We start from the raw sequence: 22956 nt of genomic DNA on the forward strand, positions 1-22956 counted from the left end.
ACACCAGGAGCTTCTAGCTGCCAGTTTACCTTCTCATCCTTCCACTCTGGACTGGCCCTCGTCTTGTTGACTCCTCTCTTGGCATCCTGGTCTGATACATTCCACCGCCTACACCGGATAAACTATTGCTTCCTGAGACTTTCCTCCTTTCTTACTCTATATTGATCAATGAGCAGCCAGCAACAACTAGACTGCTCATTGTGGTTCTTAGGAGTACTCTTCAGGCCTCCGCTTCGCCTCTTCATACCAGTACTTATTTCAAGTTGTCTAGACAGCTCATGCTGGTTCCCCGCTGCACTCTGCATTGCTCCGCATCTTCTTTGTCTCAGTAGTTGTCAATAGTATCTTTCAACTCCTCCCTATTCTTCCTCGTCTCCGTATTTCTACCCTTGATCTCCCTTGGATTGATTGTGCTCTTCATAGCCCCAGTACCTTGTAGGGAACTGGTAGGGTGACTATAACTCATGAACTTCTTAGGGAACAGGGTTTTGTTAAGATTATAGGAATGAGGTCTAGGGTCCAGTGATTGGCGGGCATACCGCGTTTTACCAATCTCATTGTCACTGGGATAGTAGGGGGCTTCCCGTCCAATGAGATCCAACTACTGCGTACCACCCCCAAAGGGACTATCGGGCATCGGCCTCACCTCGCTGGCCTCGGGAATGGGCTTCCCCCATGGAAACAGTAACAATGCCCCGGGATTCGTCACAATATGTTCTGTGATCTTTTTGTGTCTATTTTGTAGGCAATTTGTTATGCCTCTAATCACATGACCCAGGTAAGGGTTTGCTTTGTCAATGAGTTGCCACCTTAATCCTGAACTAGGTGGAATCTGCACAGTAGGAATGTAACTTGTCAGCAATCTGATAAAATTATAGATGGGAGATTAAGAAATGTTTGAACACAACAAAAAACGCTAGCGGTTTCTATTGATTTATTGAACCAGGCACATCATTTAGTAAAGTTACTAGAGAAAGATGGTCCTGAGGAAGGCAACCCCCCACCGTGTTGCTGAAACCAATCAACTTGGTGTTAGGGATGCTTTTAATTAGAAAAAGTACCCTCATTTGATTGATCATTTGAGCAATCAAAATGATCATTAGTCTTCATATATTGGAATTTAGGTTTTTGCATACCCTCACAGGGAAAAAGTCAGATAAATAATTAGTTCCCTGAAATGTGCTCTGTTTTATGGTTTGTTGAGTGCACTTGTCTTAATAAGTGGTGCCTGTAGTTCTACTGTGTAGTGGATAGCTTTACACACAATCTTCCTTTGAAAAAAACCTTTCTGAAAAAATCTGTCACACAACGGAAACTGACTAAGAATTCTAAGTTAGAGTACCTTCTCCTTTTCCTATCCACTATCGTAGATAGTCTGCACATCACTTCTAGCTAAGGAAAGCAAGCGGGTTGACTAAGGCAGTTAGTTTTTTCCTGACGCCTTTAAGAAGGCTATATTAGCTTTATGGTCTAAATGTTTGAATGGCTGTAGAGGTTTTATGTGATGCACGTTTCCTGCCTATTTCTTATGTGATACACATTCAGCATAGGGCAGCCCCTGTATGTACTAGTAGTGCTCCCGGGCTCCATCGCTTGATTCCCTAAATGGGGCAGTAGCTAGAGGTTCCAGAATCAGTAGCAGCTAATGCACTGTGCTTTCGAGATGGGAGAGCCTGATTTTCCTTGTTATACCATGTTTTCCACTTCCCAGGTGTACGTTGTGCCCCTCAAAAAGGAACCCTGTCACCAGATAGTTTTGTGTCACTGTCCCCGGCCCTGAGACAAGGACTAAGCGGAGTTAACCAGGAGAACCTTCCCATACCAACCCCAGGTTCATCCTCTACGCTTGGGGAGGTAACTGACCAGCCCTCGGGGGGTGAGGCAGGGGACTTTGTCACAGCCAACACATTGATGAGGAGGTGGGGACAGAACTGCTATGCAAAAAGAGTCCAAATGTATTGGTACCTTCTGAGCAATAGAGCATGGATGCAACATGGATCATGAAATGATTCATGTTCTGAAGTAAGATTTGTGTATAATGCCACTTTTTAATTCACCCCTATGAGTATGCCATTCCCTACCACTTTTTAACCTACACACCAACCACCTTGCACAGCCTCTCACCTGCAATCAACCTCATCCTCTCCTGTACTATCCTGGTTGCAGCCTTGCTTGCTGCTCTCTCAACTTTCCCATCCTTGCCGGTTCTCCCTTAACATTTGACAAGTTAGAATCAGCTGTTTGCCACAGCCATGGACTCGGCCCCATTAGCCTCCCAATAACTGCTTCAAATCTCTCCTGCATCTCTCCCCACCATATTTCAAACACTGTCCACTCAGCTGGCCTGTCGGCTTCTGTCTCGTTTAATTGGCTTAGTTATCTTCATCGAGAGCTGCAACAGGCCCACATGACTTGAATTGTTACCATTTTAGAGTTGCAACTGGCTCCCACCTTTTACCAAACGTAATATGGCCAACCTCTGTTCACTAGGCCTCATTGTAGCACCCTACCTCGTCTGCTTCGGTGGGCTATAAATTCGAACAAGGCAGAGTTTCATTTTCAGGGAGAACTATGCCCCACGTTAGCTGCCCCTTCCTGTCCCAAGCATGTATTTGCGTTTCGGGATCCGTTATTCTGCATCCCTCCTTCGCTCACAATACCTTGCTAATTGCCTGTGGCTATCTATGTCCCTGCCTAATACTACCCTGACGCAACAATGCATCCTATGTGAAGTGGAGCAGGGCATAAGTGGGAACTGTGTGTGTGTGTTGTCATGATTTACAGAAGTGAGATATTGTGGGGGGAGAAATAATTAAATTGCCTAACATGCCTGCCATCTCCTCTCACAGGGAAATGGAAAACCAAATTTGAAGAAAAATATACAAAGAAGCAATCGTTTAATGGGATATCGAAAAAGGTTTATATGATGACCAGCCAGAAGTACCCGCTGGTGTCTGTCTACGATGTGATCCTCAAGGCTAGGGTGAGCATGCCACAAAATACCCACATCTGAGTAACTCCTGACTGAATTCCCTCTTGCTGTAGCCACAGCAGCTCCTTCCAATGAAGCTTGTCTCCGTTGCTGGATTTGTGTGTTTACATCACAGTATATACCTTGGAGACGGCTCCTTCTCACCAAATGAAGGTGGTACCTCGCTGCCGGATGAATCTTTCATTATTGGAGATGTGTGCGTGCACACACACGTTTGCATGCGTGTATTGAATGAACGTGAAGGACAGAGATGTATTGTTATATTGAAAGTGCTTTGGTTTAAGTTCATATTTGTACATGATCAGTGTAGGGACGTGATTACATTTCCATACACCCACTTACTACTGTACATGAATAGAAAACCCCTCCTTTGTTAATTTCATCCCTCCTTGTGGAAGGGCAGGCAGCACAGCATTTTTGTCTCTTATCGCCAGATTCTTTATACTGTGTACTCCACATCTGCAATTTTATGGTTAGTCTAGTATGGCAAATTTCCGCACCAGAGTCTTTGTTCCAATGTTCTGTTTATCATAAACCCCTGTACACTTCCCCGAGAATATAGCACCCTACCATCAGCGCACTGTTCCAGGGAATAAGTCAAATGGACAGTAGCCATCTATCCCATGTCGGTACACAGGCAGGAGTCATAATGCAAAGAACAAATCCTCTGCTGATCAACCCTAAAACAGCCTAATCTGGATACAGGTGGGGGCAGAACCCCGATTAACAGGAGACCATCTGCTAATACTTCGAGCCTAGAGTGTCACTGGAATACATTTCCAGGAAGCTGTTAGACGTGTGTGTGTAGGTCCTCAATGTAGAACACAATCTACAACCTTTGGCCCTCCAGGTGTTGTGGATCACATCGGACATCAGCCTTGGCTTCAATAGCCAATGGTGAGGGTTCATGGGGATCATGATCCAAAATATCTGGAGAGCCAGAGGTTGCAGATATTAAGGTAACACTTGCAGGTGTTCAATGAGTTGTACTCGCATTCGAGATGTCTTCAGTGGAGTCATCAGAGATGACAGGACATGTAGATGTTGCATTGTGATGGAGAGCTGGAGAGAAGTACTTGACTGCAAGGCGAGTTGCAGAGTTTGTAAACCATCAAAACCAAGGTGGCCCAAACAACCAACAAACCCAGATCTTGATGAGACACATTAGAAGGCAGAGGTAACTCAGGAACATGACCAAGCCCAGCAGGAGTCGGAAGAAACCAATCGGGGGAAACAGATTTGAAGGTTAATGGGGAAACGGTGACCCACTGGACAAATGCTAAGTGGAAATGGAGAGGGGGAGACTTTTTAAAATCCTTGTTTAGCCCAAGTGTCCCCTTCTTATGCAACAACCTCTTTTTGTGGGCCTGTTGTGTTTTATTTTAAATGCTAACGGACCACAATGTCCGGTAACATGAGGGGACACTGATGTAGTTGGCACTTTCTTTTTACATTCAATGTGACAAATGAGTGTCTCAACCGACTTTGCCCTCTTGAGTCTCTATGGAGAAGATGGGGCCTGGGAGTGGTAGGTGTTCTCTAGTTCAGGCATAGCCAGCATTACTTACCCTCTTTCATGAGGCTTAAGTCATTTTATTTCCATATGTTCCAAATTGGGAGGTGGGGGGGGGGTCATCATTTGAGCAGTGTACCCACTAATACTATCACTATCCACTAACACGATCTACTAATACTCAAATTCATGAATGGAGCACCTAGGAGAAAGCAGTCGGAGACAACCACCCCCTTGTTGCTGCGTACATCAACCAATCCTGCTGAGGTTGTGATTGAAACCTTAGAAGTTAACAGAGCTTTAAGGCTTTCATAGCAAATCCTATTAATTCTGTCATGGCGTTAATGTTTTTAAGGCTGTTGGATGCCACCTGATCAGTAAATAAATGGCTGTTTAAATCCCATCTCGGCTTCACTTTCTTGGGTGATGTTGCCTTCTAGAACTTACTTCATAGGGACCAAAACTATTTGCTCTCCATCAGCCAGCTCTATTTACGTTTTTGTAAGCCTTGCATTCAATATGAAGAGCACTGACACCTTTCTGAAACTGTCGCAAGCATATCGAAAATATATAAGCACAGAACAATAAACGGCCCCCTCTATCTAATCCATAGTACCCACTGACTCACTCAAGGCCCCCCTCTAGAGGTTCCCTGTTTATTCTCTTGCCTTCTTTCTCTCGAAGAAGGCAGTCCTCTTGCCTTGGGGACAGGGACGTAGCCAGGAGTGTCTAACAAGTGGGACCTGAGGCTAAGGTAGATGGGACCACTGCAGTGACATTAACATCTGTAAATGCCCACACAGCGCTGCTGAGTGGGCATTTACAGATTTTGGGTGAGCCTTGCCCACTAAGGCCCTACCCTGTCTGTGCCTCTGCTTAGGGATGTAATTCATTAACTTGGAGTAAGTGTGCGAGAAGGGAAGTGTGATTTGAGGGAGGTTTCACTGTCGCCTCAGAAAACAGAGGTGACTCCAATCACGGTGTGTGTATGGCATTTATGTGCGTTTATATATTCAGGTGTGAATGAACATTTCATTCTCTTCTCCACATAGGAAATAGTTGTGCTGCAGTCCTGGTTGGCCTCTTGTCAGTTGAGTGGTGGGTGTTTAGACCTTGATTGTGCATGGAATTTACCTCCTACACTCCTTCCCAGAGTACAATGAAGAAAATTGAATATTAATTCAGCTCTTACCATAGAAACATAGGTGTTCCAAGTTCAGTGATCCGGTGGTTGAGAAGTGGGTGCTCAGAATCAACATTGATGAATGCCGCATTTATCCATATAGAGAATGTCCTCCGATTACAAGCAGGTGAGCAGTGGGCCTTTTCAAAGGCAGTCACAGATTACCTGGACATGAATTGAGCCCTCAGTGCTGGGGCGTGGGTCTTCTGATCGAAGTCAGACATTGGTTTAGTAGTGGGGATTTAAGCTTTGGCAAACCCTGGAGATGACTTTAGCTCTTCCCTTTGGTGAAATAAGTCTTCAGAATTTAGGGTTCTATTGATTAAGCAATGGGTTTGATCGGTCTTCTGATTTCACGTATCCCTTGTTCAAACAGTGGGTAGTTTGTTAGTAGGGCAGGGATTGATTAAAGACGGCAATGAACCCCGCTGTTGTACTTCAAGCATGGATGGGTTGAGCGATGGTTATTTATTAACTGGCTGAATATGGAGATTTATTCTAGTGCTCTCAGATGGGAGTCTTCAAACTCTCCAGATGTTTTGGACTATACCTCCCATCACCCATAGACCGCATAGTGAATGGAGAGGAATTCTGGGAGTCATATACCCAAACTTCACTAGAGTGGCAGTTGGCAGGTTCCTTCTGAAGGAGAATCAAGTCCTTGTAAAGCCGACTGGAAGCTGATGCTTTTGTCCTGACTGTCATTGTGTTTGCGTGTATGAGACCTGCTAATGCAACTAAAACAAGTGATTTCGTTTCTCATTCTCTCCTCAATCATTAATCCCTATTTCACACAGATTGGCCGCTTTCCTCTGTCAGACGACATGAGTATGCTGATTTTTGTGCCCCAGATTCCACATCGACCACTCTCTGAGACTGAAGCTCAGCTCAGCCCAGAAGTCTTTCAGGCAATCATAAATCGACTTGACAATGCCCACGTCAACCCAAACATGGTCTCCTTGCCCCGGTTCAAGGTGGACTCAACTCAAGATCTAGAGAGCATTTTCAACAAGTTAGGTAAGGAGTGTGTTTAATTTAATATCGAGCCATCTTCGTATGGTAACTGGTTGCAAGTTGGGTAACTGATCATGTGGTGATATTGGCTGAAACTTAAATGAATGGTGAGATTATTTGCTGAGCTCCAGGTGATTGGGAAGCAGCATGTTTTTTTTAAATAAAGAGTGCTCATTTTAAAGTCTGAAATTACTATTTTTGTTTTTGAATACGCTTGATCTCACTATCATTGCCATACATTATAAAATCCCCAAACTATTTACCACGCTGCAAGGTTTTAGCTGTAACATGATCAGGGAGCAACTTGCAGCTCCCCCACAAGTCTTGTCGTCGGACCAGTGGGTTAAATATAGGGGAAATAAGGCCATGGGCTATGTAGCAGAAGCAAGAGCAAGCTGTGAACATTGAAAGCACAGAGTGTGCAGGTAAGGCAGTCTACTAGTGAATCTTCACAAGATATGGTGAAGCAGAGAAGGGGGCACTAATTGGTGGTGGTTGGGTGGTGAGAGATTAGGGGAAAGGCCTGGTGCAGAGAGAGAGCAAAGAGAGACAGAAGAAGCAGACAGGAAGTTGGCTAAAAGCTTAGGGGGGATAAGTAGAGCAAGTGCTTATGTTGAAATTGTGCACAAGGGGTTGGCCCATTTATTTGAATCGAAAGTAAATGTTTTAAACAGTAACATTATTTAAGCCAGTGGATGCTGAAAATATTGAGAATAATCAAATTAGCGCGAAATTGACAGTCAAAATTATTAGAAATAAAATGTATACGTAGAATGGTCTGGCGAGTTTAATGTTACAACTGGTGACTCTACTGATCAGTTGCCAGTTCTTTACATAGAAAAATGCTAATGATCAGAAATGTCATCAGTGATGTTGGTACTGAGCAAGCAGCTGTAGTTAGGATTACAAAATTGTAATCGAGTTTACGTTCTATCCTATTGTACTGGCTCTTGAGCACTTACGTTGAATGAGGATCAGAACATACAAGTGCGTGGACTCCTAGAAATGAGCTGGCCCAAAATGCAAATGTGAGCTCGGATTCATTCTTCTTTCTTCCAAGTATACTGCATTTCCTTGGGCCTTTGTTGGGTGTGTCGATTGCTGCACAATGGGTTAGTACGATGGGCCTGTGCTGGCTTATTGAATCGGAAGTGGGAGAGTTTCTTGTTCCCATACGTAGCTATTCACTTGTTGAGAGTTTGAGCGCTGTTGTAGTTCTTGGGGCCGTTCTGAGAATTGAGGGAACACTAATGGGGTGGTATTGCATTGTGCTGAAGTCCTCTTAATTGATGATTGGATGAGCATTACCCTGATTTGGTGTCTACCTTGGATGTGTTTTTGTATTTGTAACTGTTTGTTGGGTCTGTGTTAAAATGTAATCTCAAACTAATCTCTAGGGAGCAGCCGTACAATATGCCTGCTCTCTTTTGACTCTTCACGCCAGTGCGAATTTCACTGCATTTGTTTTGTGACAAATAGTTTATTTTGTGTTCACAGTCAAGTTCACAGGAGCACCATTGCCTCTAGAATGAGAAATTGAGTGGTGCCTTCTCCATTGATCCCGCTCCACGGCAAGGACGTGCACGTTGGTGGACAGTGCTGCCTTGTGAGCGGAGTACCTGTTCGAGGTACGCCACTTACAGCAATGACCTAGGAGACGGGCCTGCTGCAGTGAACTTCATTGGAAGTTCTGGAGGGCGCTGCAGGCAAAATGTTAGCTACACAGTGATCTGGCTGGTGTGGACGCATTGCTCTGAATGATCCGTTACTCACCCATTTTGCTGCCTGACAGAGGGGTCGTCTGAAGTGCGACAGTGTCTCTTATGTTGTGTAGGCCCTATATATTGTGCTCTTTCTAACCGGCTACACAATTGGTACACTCACTGTAAATTACAAACCCGTTAGATGGTGGTCAACAAAAAACAGAGAATGGATAATTATGCTAAAAGGGTGCTGAGAAATTAGTCAAGCACACCCTCAGAAGCTGGGCGACTAAGTGAGGATCAAGGTTCTCGTGAAGCAACTGCATCGGACAAGCAGAACTGACTTGTGCAGAGTTTAACTCGATCGACAGTAAATTAGATGATATTGCATGTGTCTCCCAAAAGACCCAAACAGGAGAAGGCACACAGTAGAATTACTGAAGCAGTGGAACTTACTGGAACCACGGAGGATGCTGGACAACATTAATGATCTTCACAGCAGAAACAAACTAAAGCTAATTGTGGTGATTTAGAACCGCAATCTCATCTCAATAACATTTGCATAATCAGTTAAACGGGCTCTTAATGGCAATGTGGAAAAAGCGGTTGAAGAACTTTAGCTCAAGCTATTGGGGAAACCTGGCGCTCTCACCAAATGTTATGGTGGCGTGTGCTCACCACCCACTTTCCCTGAAGACAAAGCCAGGAAAAAACCCACATCACAGCACACAGTTTAAATTAGAGAGGCAGACATTTGGTCCTAAAATATGCAAGAGCAAGAAACGAGCTCCGTTATGAATCGCATACAATACATCTTTTCCTGGATTATTCCACCGCAGTCCGGGAGTTTCGCATATTTCAAGGTGTGACATAACTTCTCAAGAAAAGGAATTTTCAGTAGGCTATGCTTTTCTCACTGCAACTATGAATTCCATTTAACAACACAACATACTTTTTTGCAATACCTGAGGAAGCGATTTCTTTTATTGAACTCAGTACTCTAAACTCGGGCACGACTGTTGGGGACCCTTCAACATCTATCGACTAAGACAGTAAAAATCACTATCTTTGTGTGCATGTATTTAAATATATATATTTTTTAAAAAAGTAGGAAAGTCCAATTCAGCCAAGTCACACATTCCCCAAAACCACCTAGTAGCCATCACTGGAAGTTCACCACGAGTCCTCAGCCACAACAGCAAGGCATTGTGGATATGCAAATTAGCTCAACTGCAAACCTTTTTCTCCAAGAAATTGCCTTTGTCTAGGAGGGCATTGCTACTTTATACATAGATTAATCAACCCAAGACAGTCCTGCTTGCAAGGCTGCCAGGACACCTACATACCTGGTTTCACCCTTACTAGGGATTAGCGCAGTGTAGTCCTGACAGCCTTGTGGTTGGAGCATTTGGCCATGTTTTCACAGCACCAAGAAAGTTATTGTGGGTTTAAAAAGGTTTTTTTTTAAAAAAAACCCTTTCACCTGAAATGTGAAAATAGGAAAGTCCAATTGAGCCAAGTCACACATTCAGACCCACCTAGTAGCCATCGCTGGAAGCTCCAGTTCTGAGCCACAACAGCAAGGCATTGCGGGTATGCAAATTAGCTCAAATGCAAACCTTTTCCTCCAGGAAATTGTCTTTTCTAAGAGGGCAGTGCTACTTCATACATAGCTTAAGGGTGAAACCAGGTATGCAGGTAAGTTAAGTATGGAGAATGATTGTGAAGCAAATGATACTGAGAGAGGCGGGAGCAGTAGTGTGCAGGAGGAAGTATTAGTGTGGAGGAGGGTGTAGTAATGTGGAGGAGAGTAGTAGTGTAAATGAGGGAGCCATAGTGCGGAGAAGGGAGCAGGTGTGTGGTGTAGGACCAGTAGTGTGGGGGAGCAGTAACACGAGAGGATGAAGGCCAAGGGCTAGAAAATATGGAAGACATTGGAGGAACAAGCTGGGGAGAGGGAAGAGTAGATGAGGGAGAGGAGAGAACAAGCGTGATACAAAATACCTAATTAACCAGTGTGTGTAAGGCACAATCCTGTACCCCTCTATATCCCGAGCAACTGGTTAGAGCAGGGAAAGTTAGGAAGTTGCTAAGGGAATTCAGAGAGATATGGCTAAATGCCACTGGATTAACATTGCAGCTCATTTAGAGATTAGCATATTGAAGGAGAAACAATCGCTATATATTAACCTGAGGTTAAGGAAGTCTGGTCTATGGAGGAGGTGCATTGAGACGAGAAAAATGGCGAGGTAAAGCCCTAGGGTCCATTGAAATATCAATAAAAATCGTGCCATATGTGACAAAGTGCCAGCCCAATTTTCTACATATTGGTGTTGGAAGGATTAGTATTTTGCGCAGTTGGAAGTGCCAACCTTAAATCAATATTAATGCCATCACAATATAATGAAGGATGTCATTTTAACCCAGACAAGGCTACTTTAAAAGCCTGAGGACATCTTTGTTGTAAGAGGAAAATGACTGAACCGTATGATAAGAGCGTCGCTGTATGGCAGTTCCCAACCCGTAGGCCCCACCATTAATAAAGCGATACAATCAGCATGACCGAGAGTCAATATAAATCTTTTTGGAGATATGTATCCAAAATGGGAAATGTATGAATGGGCACATGTGATAACTAGGATTGGGGGATGGTGTGATGTAAATTCTTTGGTAGCACCAATTAGTCCGCATTTAGAGCTCGTAGTGGAAAACCCCTTGCATCCATATATTACATATATTGTGAATTCCCACAAAAATAAACATGTTTTGATAACCTATAAAAGGGTGAAAAATGGCAGGTCGAAGGCCTGTGTCAAATGAAGAATTGACTTGCAATTTGACAATACTAACCTACAATGGCAGTTAAGGTACCGGTTAAACAAGGAGTTATCTTTCAAATGTAAATTTTGTTTAATACAATTTAAAATCCTTGAAAGGTTGCTCTACACATCAGCCAAAATCAGGTTATTTAGACCAGATTGTGAGGGCATTTGCTCAAGGTGTGGTAGTCTCGACTCTGGTTTATTCCATATGTTGTGGTAAGTCTGCAACTTGTCACAATTTGGAAGAAGGTTTGCAATGGTTTATCAGTGTAACAGGCATATGTGTTGAAACCAATCCGGTCCGTTGCCTCCTGGGGGTCATGGTTAAAATGTCAGTTGTGTAGATTGATGACCCTGAGCTCACTACTGTTTAAAAGATCTGTTTTGCCGAAATGGACACAGTTTGTCATCTACTGTAGAGCAATTGCAGAAGTATTTACCATGTGCAAATATTAATGAAGAAATGTATATCGCATTGATCCCCAATGGCTTTCACCGTAAAACTATTTGGTCTGATTTTTGTGATTATCTGCACATTTTGTAAATAATGAAAGGAAGGAATCTATAGTTTATTTTTTTCCATTTTGGGCGCACCCTCAATGCAACGTGTATGTTTTATAGTTGCAGTTATATGCAGTAACTTATTTTTAGTATATTTCTGTAAATCCCTGAATGCCTAAATACAATTTGTTCAAATGCTAATCTCTCAATTTAATTTACAATTTGAGCTGTGTAATTATAGTCTCAATCAAAATGAAATACCAAAAAGATTGATATTTTGTTACAAAGCGTTGTTCGTACCTTCTTGCATGCAAAACCCCAGGTTTTAGGCTGAGTGTTGTATCAGCTTGGATGAGACCATCAACATTAACATTGGAAAGCAATTAGGTGGATTTAGTTTGATGCCTTTAGGTGAGTTGCATTTGGTACATTTGGAGGAGTGCGGAATCCGATTTAGTCTAAAATTGGAAATGTGTTTTTTTTCCTACAGTATTTTCATCAAGTGTATAAAGTAAATTGTGAAGTTTGCCTCCTATATTTCTCTGCCGGAATGCAATGGCTGCAAGAGACATCTGAATCCACAAATGCCACAGAATATTAATTTATGTGCAGTGTACCAATCCGAACGCAATAATTAAAAAAAAAACAAACTAATCCATGCATGTTTAATACTGCTTTTCAGGACCACTTCCTGTAATATCACACCTATTATATAAAATGTTTAAACCATGAGCGTAATGGAATAGATTGTTCTGTTGGTTTGTTTCAAACACGAGACCAAGTCAAGCTCCTTCAGGTTTAAACCAATTCCAACGACGGTTAGATAACCGGAGTCCAGCAGTGTAATATGAGGATTTACCTCTGCAGAGGGGCAGTCGTGTACCCTCATCCCAGAACTGCCCGATTCCTATACTTTCAATACTTGGTCATCATGGAGACCTGGAACAGTGCAAAATATTCCGAAGGGAGGGGTGCGTTCATACGTGACCTTTGAATTTACCTGTAGGAAGATGGCCAACAACATAGCAGATTGGGTCCATCCTCTGCTGTTCACTTACAAGTGATGTTTTATTATAAAGGACAATCCGACAGAAGGCACCTTGTGTCTTGCATGTCTCCATGTTTGGTCCTCTACTGTCATGTCACTTCCCGTTTAAACTTGCAGTTGAGTTGTTTCCTGTTATTGTATTTTTCTTGTTTCATCTGGTTATTTTTCTGGCATTTTTCCCCTTTTTATTTTGTATGGCAGGGAAGATCGCTCGGGGGCAATGCACTGGTCTTGGAAACAGGACAATGTGAAGGAGGACTAGTTTGATACCGGGTCCACACTTGGAGCCATGAAGCATGATATAAGAAACAATTTAATTTTATATTTGTAGAGCTGCTTTGGTTCCTGGAATATGATGCAGGTGTTTTCTTTGTCGCTATGCTGGTCTTGTCCTCGTTTTGACATTCGTCCTTGAGGCCACAGCACTGGCCCTTTTGTGTGTCTGTATATATATATATATATATGAAGAGTTGGCCCCATCTTCTCATCACCAAGAAGACCAGTACAAGGCTGCCTATCTTCTCCCCCCCCCCCCCCCTTGCGATTGACAGATGTTGTGGTAGATTGTTTACCAAATTCCAAACCTGGTGTTTGGGCTGAAGGGGTGTGTACCTCAGTAGTGCAGTGGGGATGCACGATAAAGGATCTTGGACAGCCCACCTGCAGGAAGACTGACTCACCTGGCCCTCCGACCCCCCACTGCTTAACGAAATATGTGCAAATGGCAAACGCTACTGATGTCTAGTACTTACAAGTAGTTATTTAAAACTGAGAATAAGTTGCAAAACATATATATATATATATATATATATATATATATATAACTTTGTTAAAGGGACGTTATGGTTCTAAGTAAAACCGAAAAACCCTTGAAATTCGCCAGTTATGGTAAGCTAAGCAACCATAACTCGCGCCACCACTGTGCACTGCTAAGACTAACACCCTGGACATCACATGTGCATGTACTTTTCATGAAATGTGTACAAGGGATTCTTATTATAATGTTGCGAAAAAAGTGTCAAGAATCATTGCAATAAATATCATACCCTAATTAGTGCATTGACGATGCATTGATATACATAGCATTCTATTATGGGGTTCTATCTAGTATACTAAGCTACTCATACAGAAACATAACATTGTGTGCAGCGTAGAAGATGAAGGTATAATATTCGTAATGTTAATATGTTGAATAATGAAATGTTTTCTTAATAGATTTTTGTGTACTGTGAAATATGTAATATGTAGCTAATAAAACACATGTATTACATAATTGCATTACTATAGACAAAACAGACACAAGAACACATAGCGATATATACAGGGAAAGTGAAGTTAGCAAAAAAGCACAAGTAGTAGCAGAAACAATTCATAACTTAACTGATTATTTTCATGCAAATAAATGATTGCTCTGTTTCAAAGCTGCTATTTACCCTATGTATATGTATCACTTGATGTGATTGGACCCTAAGGAAAGTAGTGTGAGTACAATGTATACAAATATGACCATATACAGGGAAAATACAGCCATAAAAAAACAACTATCAAAGTGCTCATAAGTCTATTGATTATCTTTATGCACAAAAAGGATTGCTGTCTTTCAAGCTTGTCTTCCCTATGTATATGTTTCATAGGATGTAACTGGACTCTAAGGGAATTACTGTAAGAACCTACTTGAAGGATACATCTACAAATAAAATAACATTTTTAGTTTCTGACTGTTAGTGAAGAAAACCATGTGGCCTAAATATGTCAGGAAAAGAAGAGTGAGCCAGACATGTGATGTCATCAGTGATGTCATCATTGACATTTGTGATGTCATCTTTGATGTCCTGGGTGTTAGTCTTAGCCGTGCACGGTGTTGGCGCGAGTTATGGTTGCTTAGCTTACCATTACTTGCGAATTTCAAGGGTTTTTCGGTTTTACTTGGAACCATACCATAGTTATGGTTAAGTTGCTGTTTCCATAGGAAGAGCCCTTTTTGGGCGGCTTATAACTTCGCTCCCCCTCGACGAATCCTCACCAAACTTTGCAAAAAAAGTATATGGCCCACTCTGATTTTTTTTTTTTGCAGCCCAAACCGCTGGACGGATTTACACTAAATTTGCAGTAGCGGCAGCTTGGTCCCGAAAGCGTGCTTTATTTTTTTTTTGTGTAAATTCGTCCAGTAGTTTTTTTTAAAAAAAAGACAAATGTAAGTGAAAAAAATTAGTGATATCTGTGTCCGCTTTGCGGACACACTTCCGTGTTCGCTCCGTGGACAGGACGGGGATTGGGCAAGCGACTTGCGTGATGTCCGCGGACATCTGACGTGCTCTCCCATTGGCTGCAGTAAAGTGTGCAGTGAATCTTATTTGCAGAGACACCCGCAATCTTAGTTTATTGTCCGTATATTGGCATCTGTGGCAAGCTCTGGTGACTTCAGACTTCAGCGAAAATTTTGATGCGATAAGATCAGAGGACAGCGAGCCTCCAATGGGGCTGTGTGAGGTTCATGTGGATTACACTTCCTGAACATCCCAGGCTGCTGCAGACTTGCAGGAGACACGCCGTTGGTACACAGTGGCCTGCGGAGGACCGAGGAACGGATATCCTGTTCCCCCTCCCCACCCCCGCTCATTACCCGTGTCTCCCTCCTGTACCCCCTACCCCGCTCATGCCTGTCTCCCCTGTTCCCCCTCACCCCTGCTCATGCCCCATGTCTCCCTCGTGTTCCCCCACCCCCGCTCATGCCCCATGTCTCCCTCGTGTTCCCCCGCTCATGCCCGTCTCCTCCTTGTTGCCCCCACCCCCGCTCATGCCCCGTGTCACTCTCCTGTTGCCCCCACCCCCCTCATGCCCCATGTCTGTCTCCTGTTATCCCCGCTCATGCCCCGTGTCTCTCTCCTGTTGCCCCCGCTCATGCTCTGTCTTTCCTGTTACCCCCACTCTGCTCATGCCCCATGTCTCTCTTCTGTATCCCCACCCCCTGCTCATGCCCCATGTCTCTCTCCTGTTGCCCCACCCCCTCTCATGCCCCGTGTCTCTCCTGTTGCCCCCCACCCCCCGGTCATGCCCCGTGTCTCCCTGCTGTTAACCCCCAACTCCCGGTCATGCCCCGTGTCTCCCTGCTGTTGCCCCCACCCCCGCTCATGCCCCGTCTCCCTGCTGTTGCCCCACCCCCGCTCATGCCCCGTGTCTCCCTGCTGTTGCCCCCACCCCTGCTCATGCCCCGTGTCTCCCTGCTGTTGCCCACCACCCCCTTCTCATGTCCTGTTTCTCTCCTGTTACCCCCACCCCCGCTCATGCCTCGTGTCTCCCCTGTTCCCCCATCCCCGCTCATGCCTCGTTTCTCCCCTGTTCCCCATCCCCGCTCATGCCCCGTGTCTCTCTCATGTTACCCCCACCCCTCATGCCCTGTCTCTCTCCTGTTACCCCTGCCCATGCCCCGCATCTCCCTGCTGTTACCCCCACCCATGCCCCATGTCTCCCTCATGTTCCCCCACCCCCGCTCATGCCCCATGTCTCCCTCGTGTTCCCCCACCCCCGCTCATGCCCCATGTCTCCCTCGTGTTCTCCCACCCCCGGTCATTCCCCGTGTCTCCCTGCTGTTGCCCCCTCCCCCTGGTCATGCCCCATGCTCTCCCTGCTGTTGCCCCCTCCCCCTCTCATGCCCTGTTTCTCCCTGCTGTTGCCCCTTCCCCCTCTCATGCCCTGTTTCTCCCTGCTGTTGCCCCCTCCCTCTGGTCATGCCCCATGCTCTCCCTGCTGTTGCCCCCCACCCCCTGGTCATGCCCCATGTCTCCCTGCTGTTGCCCCCCACCCCCTCATGCCCCGTGTCTCCCCTGTTCCCCCATCCCCCGCTCATGCCTCGTTTCTCCCCTGTTCCCCCATCCCCGCCCATGCCCCGCGTCTCCCTGCTGTTGCACCCCACCCCCGCTCATGCCCCATGTCTCCCTGCTGTTGCCCCACCCCCTCTCATGCCCCATATCGCTCTCCTGTTGCCCCCACCCCCATGCCCCGTAGCTCCCTCGTGTTCTCTCATGCTCCGTGTCTCCCTGCTGTTGCACCCCACCCCCTCTCATGCTCCGTGTCTCTCTCCCCTGTTGCCCACCACCCCCTCTCATGCCCCGTGTCTCTCCTGTTGCCCACCACCCCCTCATGCCCTGTGTCTCTCCTGTTGCCCACCACCCCCTGGTTATACCCTGTCTCCCTGCTGTTACCGCACCCCCACTCATGCCCTGTGTCTCTCCAGTTGCCCCCCCGCTCATGCCCTGTGTCTCCCTGCGGTTGCCCCTCACCCCCCGCTCATGCCCCGTGTCTCTCTCCTGTTGCCCCCACTCATGCCCCGTGTCTCTCTCCTGTTGCCCCCACTCATGCCCCGTGTCTCTCTCCTGTTGCCCCCACTCATGCCCCGTGTCTCTCTCCTGTTGCCCCCACTCATGCCCCGTGTCTCTCCTGTTGCCCCCACTCATGCCCCGTGTCTCTCCTGTTGCCCCCCAGCCTCCCATGCCCCATGTCTGCCTCGTGTTCCCCCACCCCCTGCTCATGCCCCGTGTCTCTCCTTTTACCCCCCGCTCATGCCCCGTCTCTCTCTCCTATTACCCCCACACCCCTCCCATGCCCGTGTCTTCCTCATGTTCCCCCACCCCCCTGCTCATGCCCCGTGTCTCTCTCCTGTTACCCCCCGCTCATGCCCCGTGTCTCTCTCCTGTTACCCCCCGCTCATGCCCCGTGTCTCCCTGCTGTTTCCCCCCACCCCCGGTCATGCCCCAGATCTCCCCGATGTTGCCCCCACCCCCCCTCTCTCATGCCCTGAGTCTCCCTGCTGTTACCCACACCCCTTCTCTCATGCCCAGTGTCCCTGCTGTTGCCCCCGACCCCCGGTCATGCCCCGTGTCTCCCTGCTGTTGTCCCCACCCCTGCTCGTGTCTCCCTGCTGTTGCCCACGACCCCCTCTCATGCCCCGTGTCTGTTACCCCCACCCCCTTCTCATGCCCTGTCTCTCTCCTGTTGCCCCCTATCCCCTGGTCATGCCCCGCGTCTCCCTGCTGTTGCCCTCCACCCCCGGTCATGCCCCGTGTCTCCCTGTTGCCCTCCACCCCCACTCATGCCCCATGTCTCCCTCCCGGTCTCCCCAACCCATGCCCTGTTGTGTTCTCTTTATACACCCGCCTTCCCTTTCCATGGTGTCCATCTTGGTAAAAGATTTTACTTCCTACACCGGGACGCTGCAGGCATTCCGGTTTGGGAAGGAAAATCTTTTTTTTTTACCACCCCGGGTTCCCACTTTGAGAACCTAGGATGTTAGTGTTCTTCATCCATTGAAAAGGACGTTATAGTTACGTTGCACTACTAAAAACCTATGAAATTCAGTGAAAAAACTTTGTTAAAGGGACGTTATGGTTCCAAGTAAAACCGAAAAACCCCTGAAATTCACCCCTGAAATTCGCTAGTTATGGTAAGCAAACCAACCATAACACGCGCCGCCACCGTGCACTGCTACGCCTAACACCCAGAACATCAAAGGTGACATCACAAATGTCATTGATGACATCACTGATGACATCACATGTTTACCTTTCATGAAAAGTCTGGACAAGGGATTCTTAGTGTAATGTTAAAGTGTCAAAGATTATTGGAATAAATATCAAGTGCTAATCAGTGCATTAAGCTATGCATTGATGCAAATAGCATTCTATTAACTTCAATCCAGTATACTAAGGTACTCATGTAGAAACATAGGCATTGTGTGCAGCATACATGATGGAGGTGCAATATTCATACGCTTGCCATGTTGAATAGTGAAATGATAACTGTTTTCATATTAGAGTTTTGCATACAGTGAAACTTGTGATAAGTAGGTAATAAAATCCACTTACTACATAATTGCATTATTATAGACAAATCACAGAGAACACCACATACTTCAATTCCCTTGTATATATTCATATTTGTAAGAAAAAAAACAGCTATAGTAGCAGAAAGTGTTCATAACCTAACTGATTACCTTTATGCAGAGAAATGATTGCTGTTTCAAAGCTGTTACTTACCCTATCTATATACATCACATGATGTGTCTGGACCCTAAGGAAAATAGTGTGAGTACAACATATAAACATATGAGCATATTCAGGGAAAGTACAGTAATAAAACATCAAAACTATCAGCAAGTGCTTATAACTTTGATAATTTTAATGCACAAAAAGGATTGCTGTCTTTCAAGGTTGTCTTCCCCTATGTATATGTTTCATAAGATATGACTGGACCATAAGAGAATTATTGTTAGAACATACTTGAAGGATAAGTCTACAAATATAGTACATTTACAATTTTTAGTTCCTGACTGTTAATGAAGAAAATCATGTGGCCTAGATATGTCGGGAAAGGAAAAGGGGCGTCAGACATGTGATGTCATCAATGACATTTGTAATGTCATCTTTGATGTCCTGGGTATTAGGCTTAGCAGTGCATGGTGGTGGCGCAAGTTATGGTTGCTTAGCTTACCATAACTGGCGAATTTCAAGGGTTATCGACCTTGGAATGATGAAGGGCTGAGTTGGCCTTGCTGGGATTTGAACCTGCGACCTGCAGATCACACACAAGAGCAGCAGTGAGCACTCAGCCCACGGAGCTATTTTGCCAGCCTCTAGTTTTGTTTTTCATTGTGAATCCCACCTGTTGCGTTTGTGCTCATGGTCTTTGCAACAGGAGGGACGCCAATTTAAAATGATCATCACTTCCCACATTCTCTGGTATTTCAAAGGTTGTGTTGCATTAAACCTGATAACCTTAACTGTCCCTTAACTAAAGTTTCTTCAATGAACTTCAAGGGTTTTGTTATACCATAGTTTATTCAAGGGCTACTAGCCGTGGCCACTGTACGTGTTGCACCAATAGGTTACTTTGGGGCCCACTAGCCATGGCCTTAGTCCCTGGCCAGTGAGCATGGCCTTTCGTCGTGTCCACTGTATATTTTAATACACTAGGTTTCTTTCAAGCTCACTCATCATGGCCTTTAGCCGTGGCCGCTGCACATGTTGCACCAACAGGTTTCTTTGGGACCCCTCTGGCACAACAGATGTCCCCCAATTTTCTTTTCCCTCTGCTTCCATTCCCCTGATAATCCCCCAATAATTGGATTTCTTTTTAAATATATAATGCGCAGGCGATCTACCCGTAGGCTTAGGAGCAAAACGGGGCACAACAAGAAACACAAAAGCTCTGCAGGCTTGGACCGATTACTATAGCGAAATAAGACATGCACTTATTTCATTATTTCAATAATCGTGGTAATCTTGCGCTATTTACATTCGTAACGCTCGAAAATTGAACGGATCCTCACAGGCATTCCCTACGTGCTTCCTTCCTTTTCCCTAGGTTCCCCCTCAGTTGATTCTGACCTCCCTATCGCCCTCCCATTACTCCCTCTCTTTGCTTCGTGTGACCTATTTTTGTTTCCGAGTGCGTCTTGTCTTATTACTGCGGTAATCTCGCAGGACTCCCCCCGATAATGTGAAAAGTTCCAAACTGCAACTGTCTTCCCAGACCACCCTTAACTCCCCAACTACATATGATGGCCTCTTCCCTTACCCCACCTCTAACCTAATGCGTACACTTTTTTCCTCCTCCAAATAGCTTTTCTTGCACTTTTCGTTTTCTCATTCCCCTGAAATTACTGGGGTAATTGCTCGAATCGAGCTAAAGAAATTGTGGATTTTCATTTCTGTAAAGCCTCTCTAATGCAAAGCACCATGGGAGATGTCGCTATATTTTTGGGGGTAGGGGGCACCTCTTTACCTGTACAATAATTTAAAAACGACTGAACAGAATAACCCCAAACCTGTCCCGGAAATTAAGGCAATGCTTAGTGCCCAAGTTGTTTATTTGGTCCAATTCCCTCCAGTGATTTTTGCGCTTGATAAAATGTTTTTCTGTATAGGTAAATGAATGGAAGTAGGCTGAAAACGGCTTTTTTTTTTCTTTTGCTTTAATGACTCATTTTTTAACTAATGTTTCACATCATTTCCAGTCTGGGGTAGGGACCGTGACGAACTTTGTGTTTGGAAAATATCCAGCCAAGTCTGTCCTGTAAGTCAAAGGTTATAAGCAATAGAATTTTCGGATTTCCGATGGTTCATGTCAATCACCTTAACTAAAGTGCGGCAACTGCCGCACTCATTGGTCGAAGTGGGCGGGAGCAGTGGGAGCGGTGCTCCTATTTTTCATTAACTTTTACTGTTCCTGTACTTTTATTTGATAAAGAAACGGTTCCAGAATGGCTTCGTTTTAAAATAAGTGTAGGAAGAAGTTGAAATTGCACTGAACGTTCCCTTAAACAGCAGGCTCATTTGTGTGGGGGTTTGGATTGCATGTGGGAGCGGCATGGCAATGCGGTTTGTGGGGAGCTGGGGCAAACCAGCAGGGAACATAGTTCCACTACTTCCTTTCGTACATTTTGCCCAGTGGCTGCACTATTTATTTTGTTTTACGGGCAGCTAGTGAAAGCACTGTTAAATGAGGGTCAATCTTTTGGGCAAAGCAGTCTTTAAAAGACCACCTGCTACCTCATGCAATGCCTATGATGTTTTCACTTCAGGTAATCCCCTTTTACAGGTCATGAACAAATAGCATCCAACCCCTCTTCACCTCTGCTACGGTGCATTTCCTTTAATACCTCAGTTCCTCTGGATCTATCAGTTCTTAAGTAACCCAAAATAAGCATTCCCATCAGCCACAAGTTCAGAGCATCCTGCAGCCCATGACTGTGTGGAACCACAACCAGCTCTCTGAGCAACCCGTTGACTATGCTCTACTGGACACTATCAGCTACTTGAGATGCTATTTACAACATGCACTCATCTGCTCCCAACTGACCTTCACAGGCTGCATATCTCCCAACCTACTGGCAGGCTTCCTTTGTGTTAAAAAAGACATCCTCATGGGGTACAAAGTAAAAGTATGCCCTTTTAACCTCTTTTAATGTCTTCGTACCTAAGCATTCTTGTTTGTCACCAGAAAGGCCACTCCATTCCAGGGGTCAAACCAGACACCCACCAAGTCCTCTAGAGGCGAAAAGATGGTACAAGGGTTCCGCCCGGGAAACGTCCATAGTTGGAAAGTTGTACCAGAGAGACAGTTTCAATGACTTGATTACTGGTTGCAGGATTCCCTGAGGTGATTTTGCCATTAGAGGAATGAAATGCCTGCAACGGTGTCCAGTCAAAGGATCGGAAAAAAAGGATCGAATGACCTTTTGCTCGAATGCAAAAGGATCGAAAAAAGGTTGATTTTTTTTATTTATATATTTTATTTTTTTTAGTTTAGGTTGGCAAAAAAAAGTTTTTAATAAAGAAAAGAGGGGTTTTGGGGGGACCCATTAAAAAAAATGTCGACCTTTTTTTTTTCGATCCTTTCACTGTCGAACAAAAGGCATTCGATCCTTTTGTTTTCGATACCATCACTGGTAACCGCCTGCAACATGTGTGCCTCCAACATTGTACTTCCCTTATTATTTCACACTGCAGACCTGCTGCTGCAGCCATCAATGCTACTCACACTCTGAATGAATAAACCCTGAACATATTCCCTATCTTGCGACCAATAGCTCACTAAAAGTCCTCCTCTGCAGCAGAGCCTGGCCGGAGGTCCCTAGCAGATATCACACTAGATAGGTTTTATTAACTGATGCTCCAGAGATTCCTAAACTGCTCCCACGCCGAGCTATCTTTTTGACACACAGGGATACCCAATTTTCTTTTCCTCTCTGGGCGATCATTTTGGCTCACACAGATACCCTGTCCCATTCTGGGCTACCGTTTTGTCCGCCAGAGATACACAAACTCCTTTCCTATTCTAGGCTACCTTCTTGAGCCACAGATACCCAATTTCATTTGCCACACTGAACAATCATTCGAGGGGATTGGGTCCTCCGACGTATTCCATATCTATGACATGTAATCACCACAGCTGTGCTGCTTCGGAAACTTTTCGGCGTCTGCGTCCTGCGTCGATGACGTCGATGCGCCGTCGTCTAGGACCTCCTCCGACGTCATCCGATGTGATAAGTAGGACGCACGACGCCCATAGCCTCAGTTCCGTTTTTTCCGCGAACGTGTTGCTTCGTGTTTCTCGGTTTCAACGCCTCGACTCTTTGGAGTTCTGTTTTTCTCGGTTCTTCGAACCTGTTCGTTTGTGAAAA

General features: G+C 45.2%; 1 protein-coding gene across 2 annotated transcripts in view; it reads left to right on the plus strand.

The window, feature by feature from the left end:
• The window catches only part of SERPING1 (serpin family G member 1), a 396098-nt gene that overhangs the window by 339784 nt on the left and 33358 nt on the right, over positions 1-22956 (plus strand). For both annotated transcript variants that reach the window (XM_069629023.1, XM_069629022.1), the window contains exons 6-7: positions 2850-2983; positions 6486-6705. In XM_069629023.1, coding sequence (XP_069485124.1) covers positions 2850-2983; positions 6486-6705 — 354 coding nt within the window. The remainder of the gene's footprint in view (positions 1-2849; positions 2984-6485; positions 6706-22956) is intronic.

This window comes from Ambystoma mexicanum, chromosome 12 (assembly GCF_040938575.1).
Source record: "Ambystoma mexicanum isolate Mex_15411 chromosome 12, UKY_AmexF1_1, whole genome shotgun sequence".
NCBI lineage: Eukaryota > Metazoa > Chordata > Amphibia > Caudata > Ambystomatidae > Ambystoma > Ambystoma mexicanum.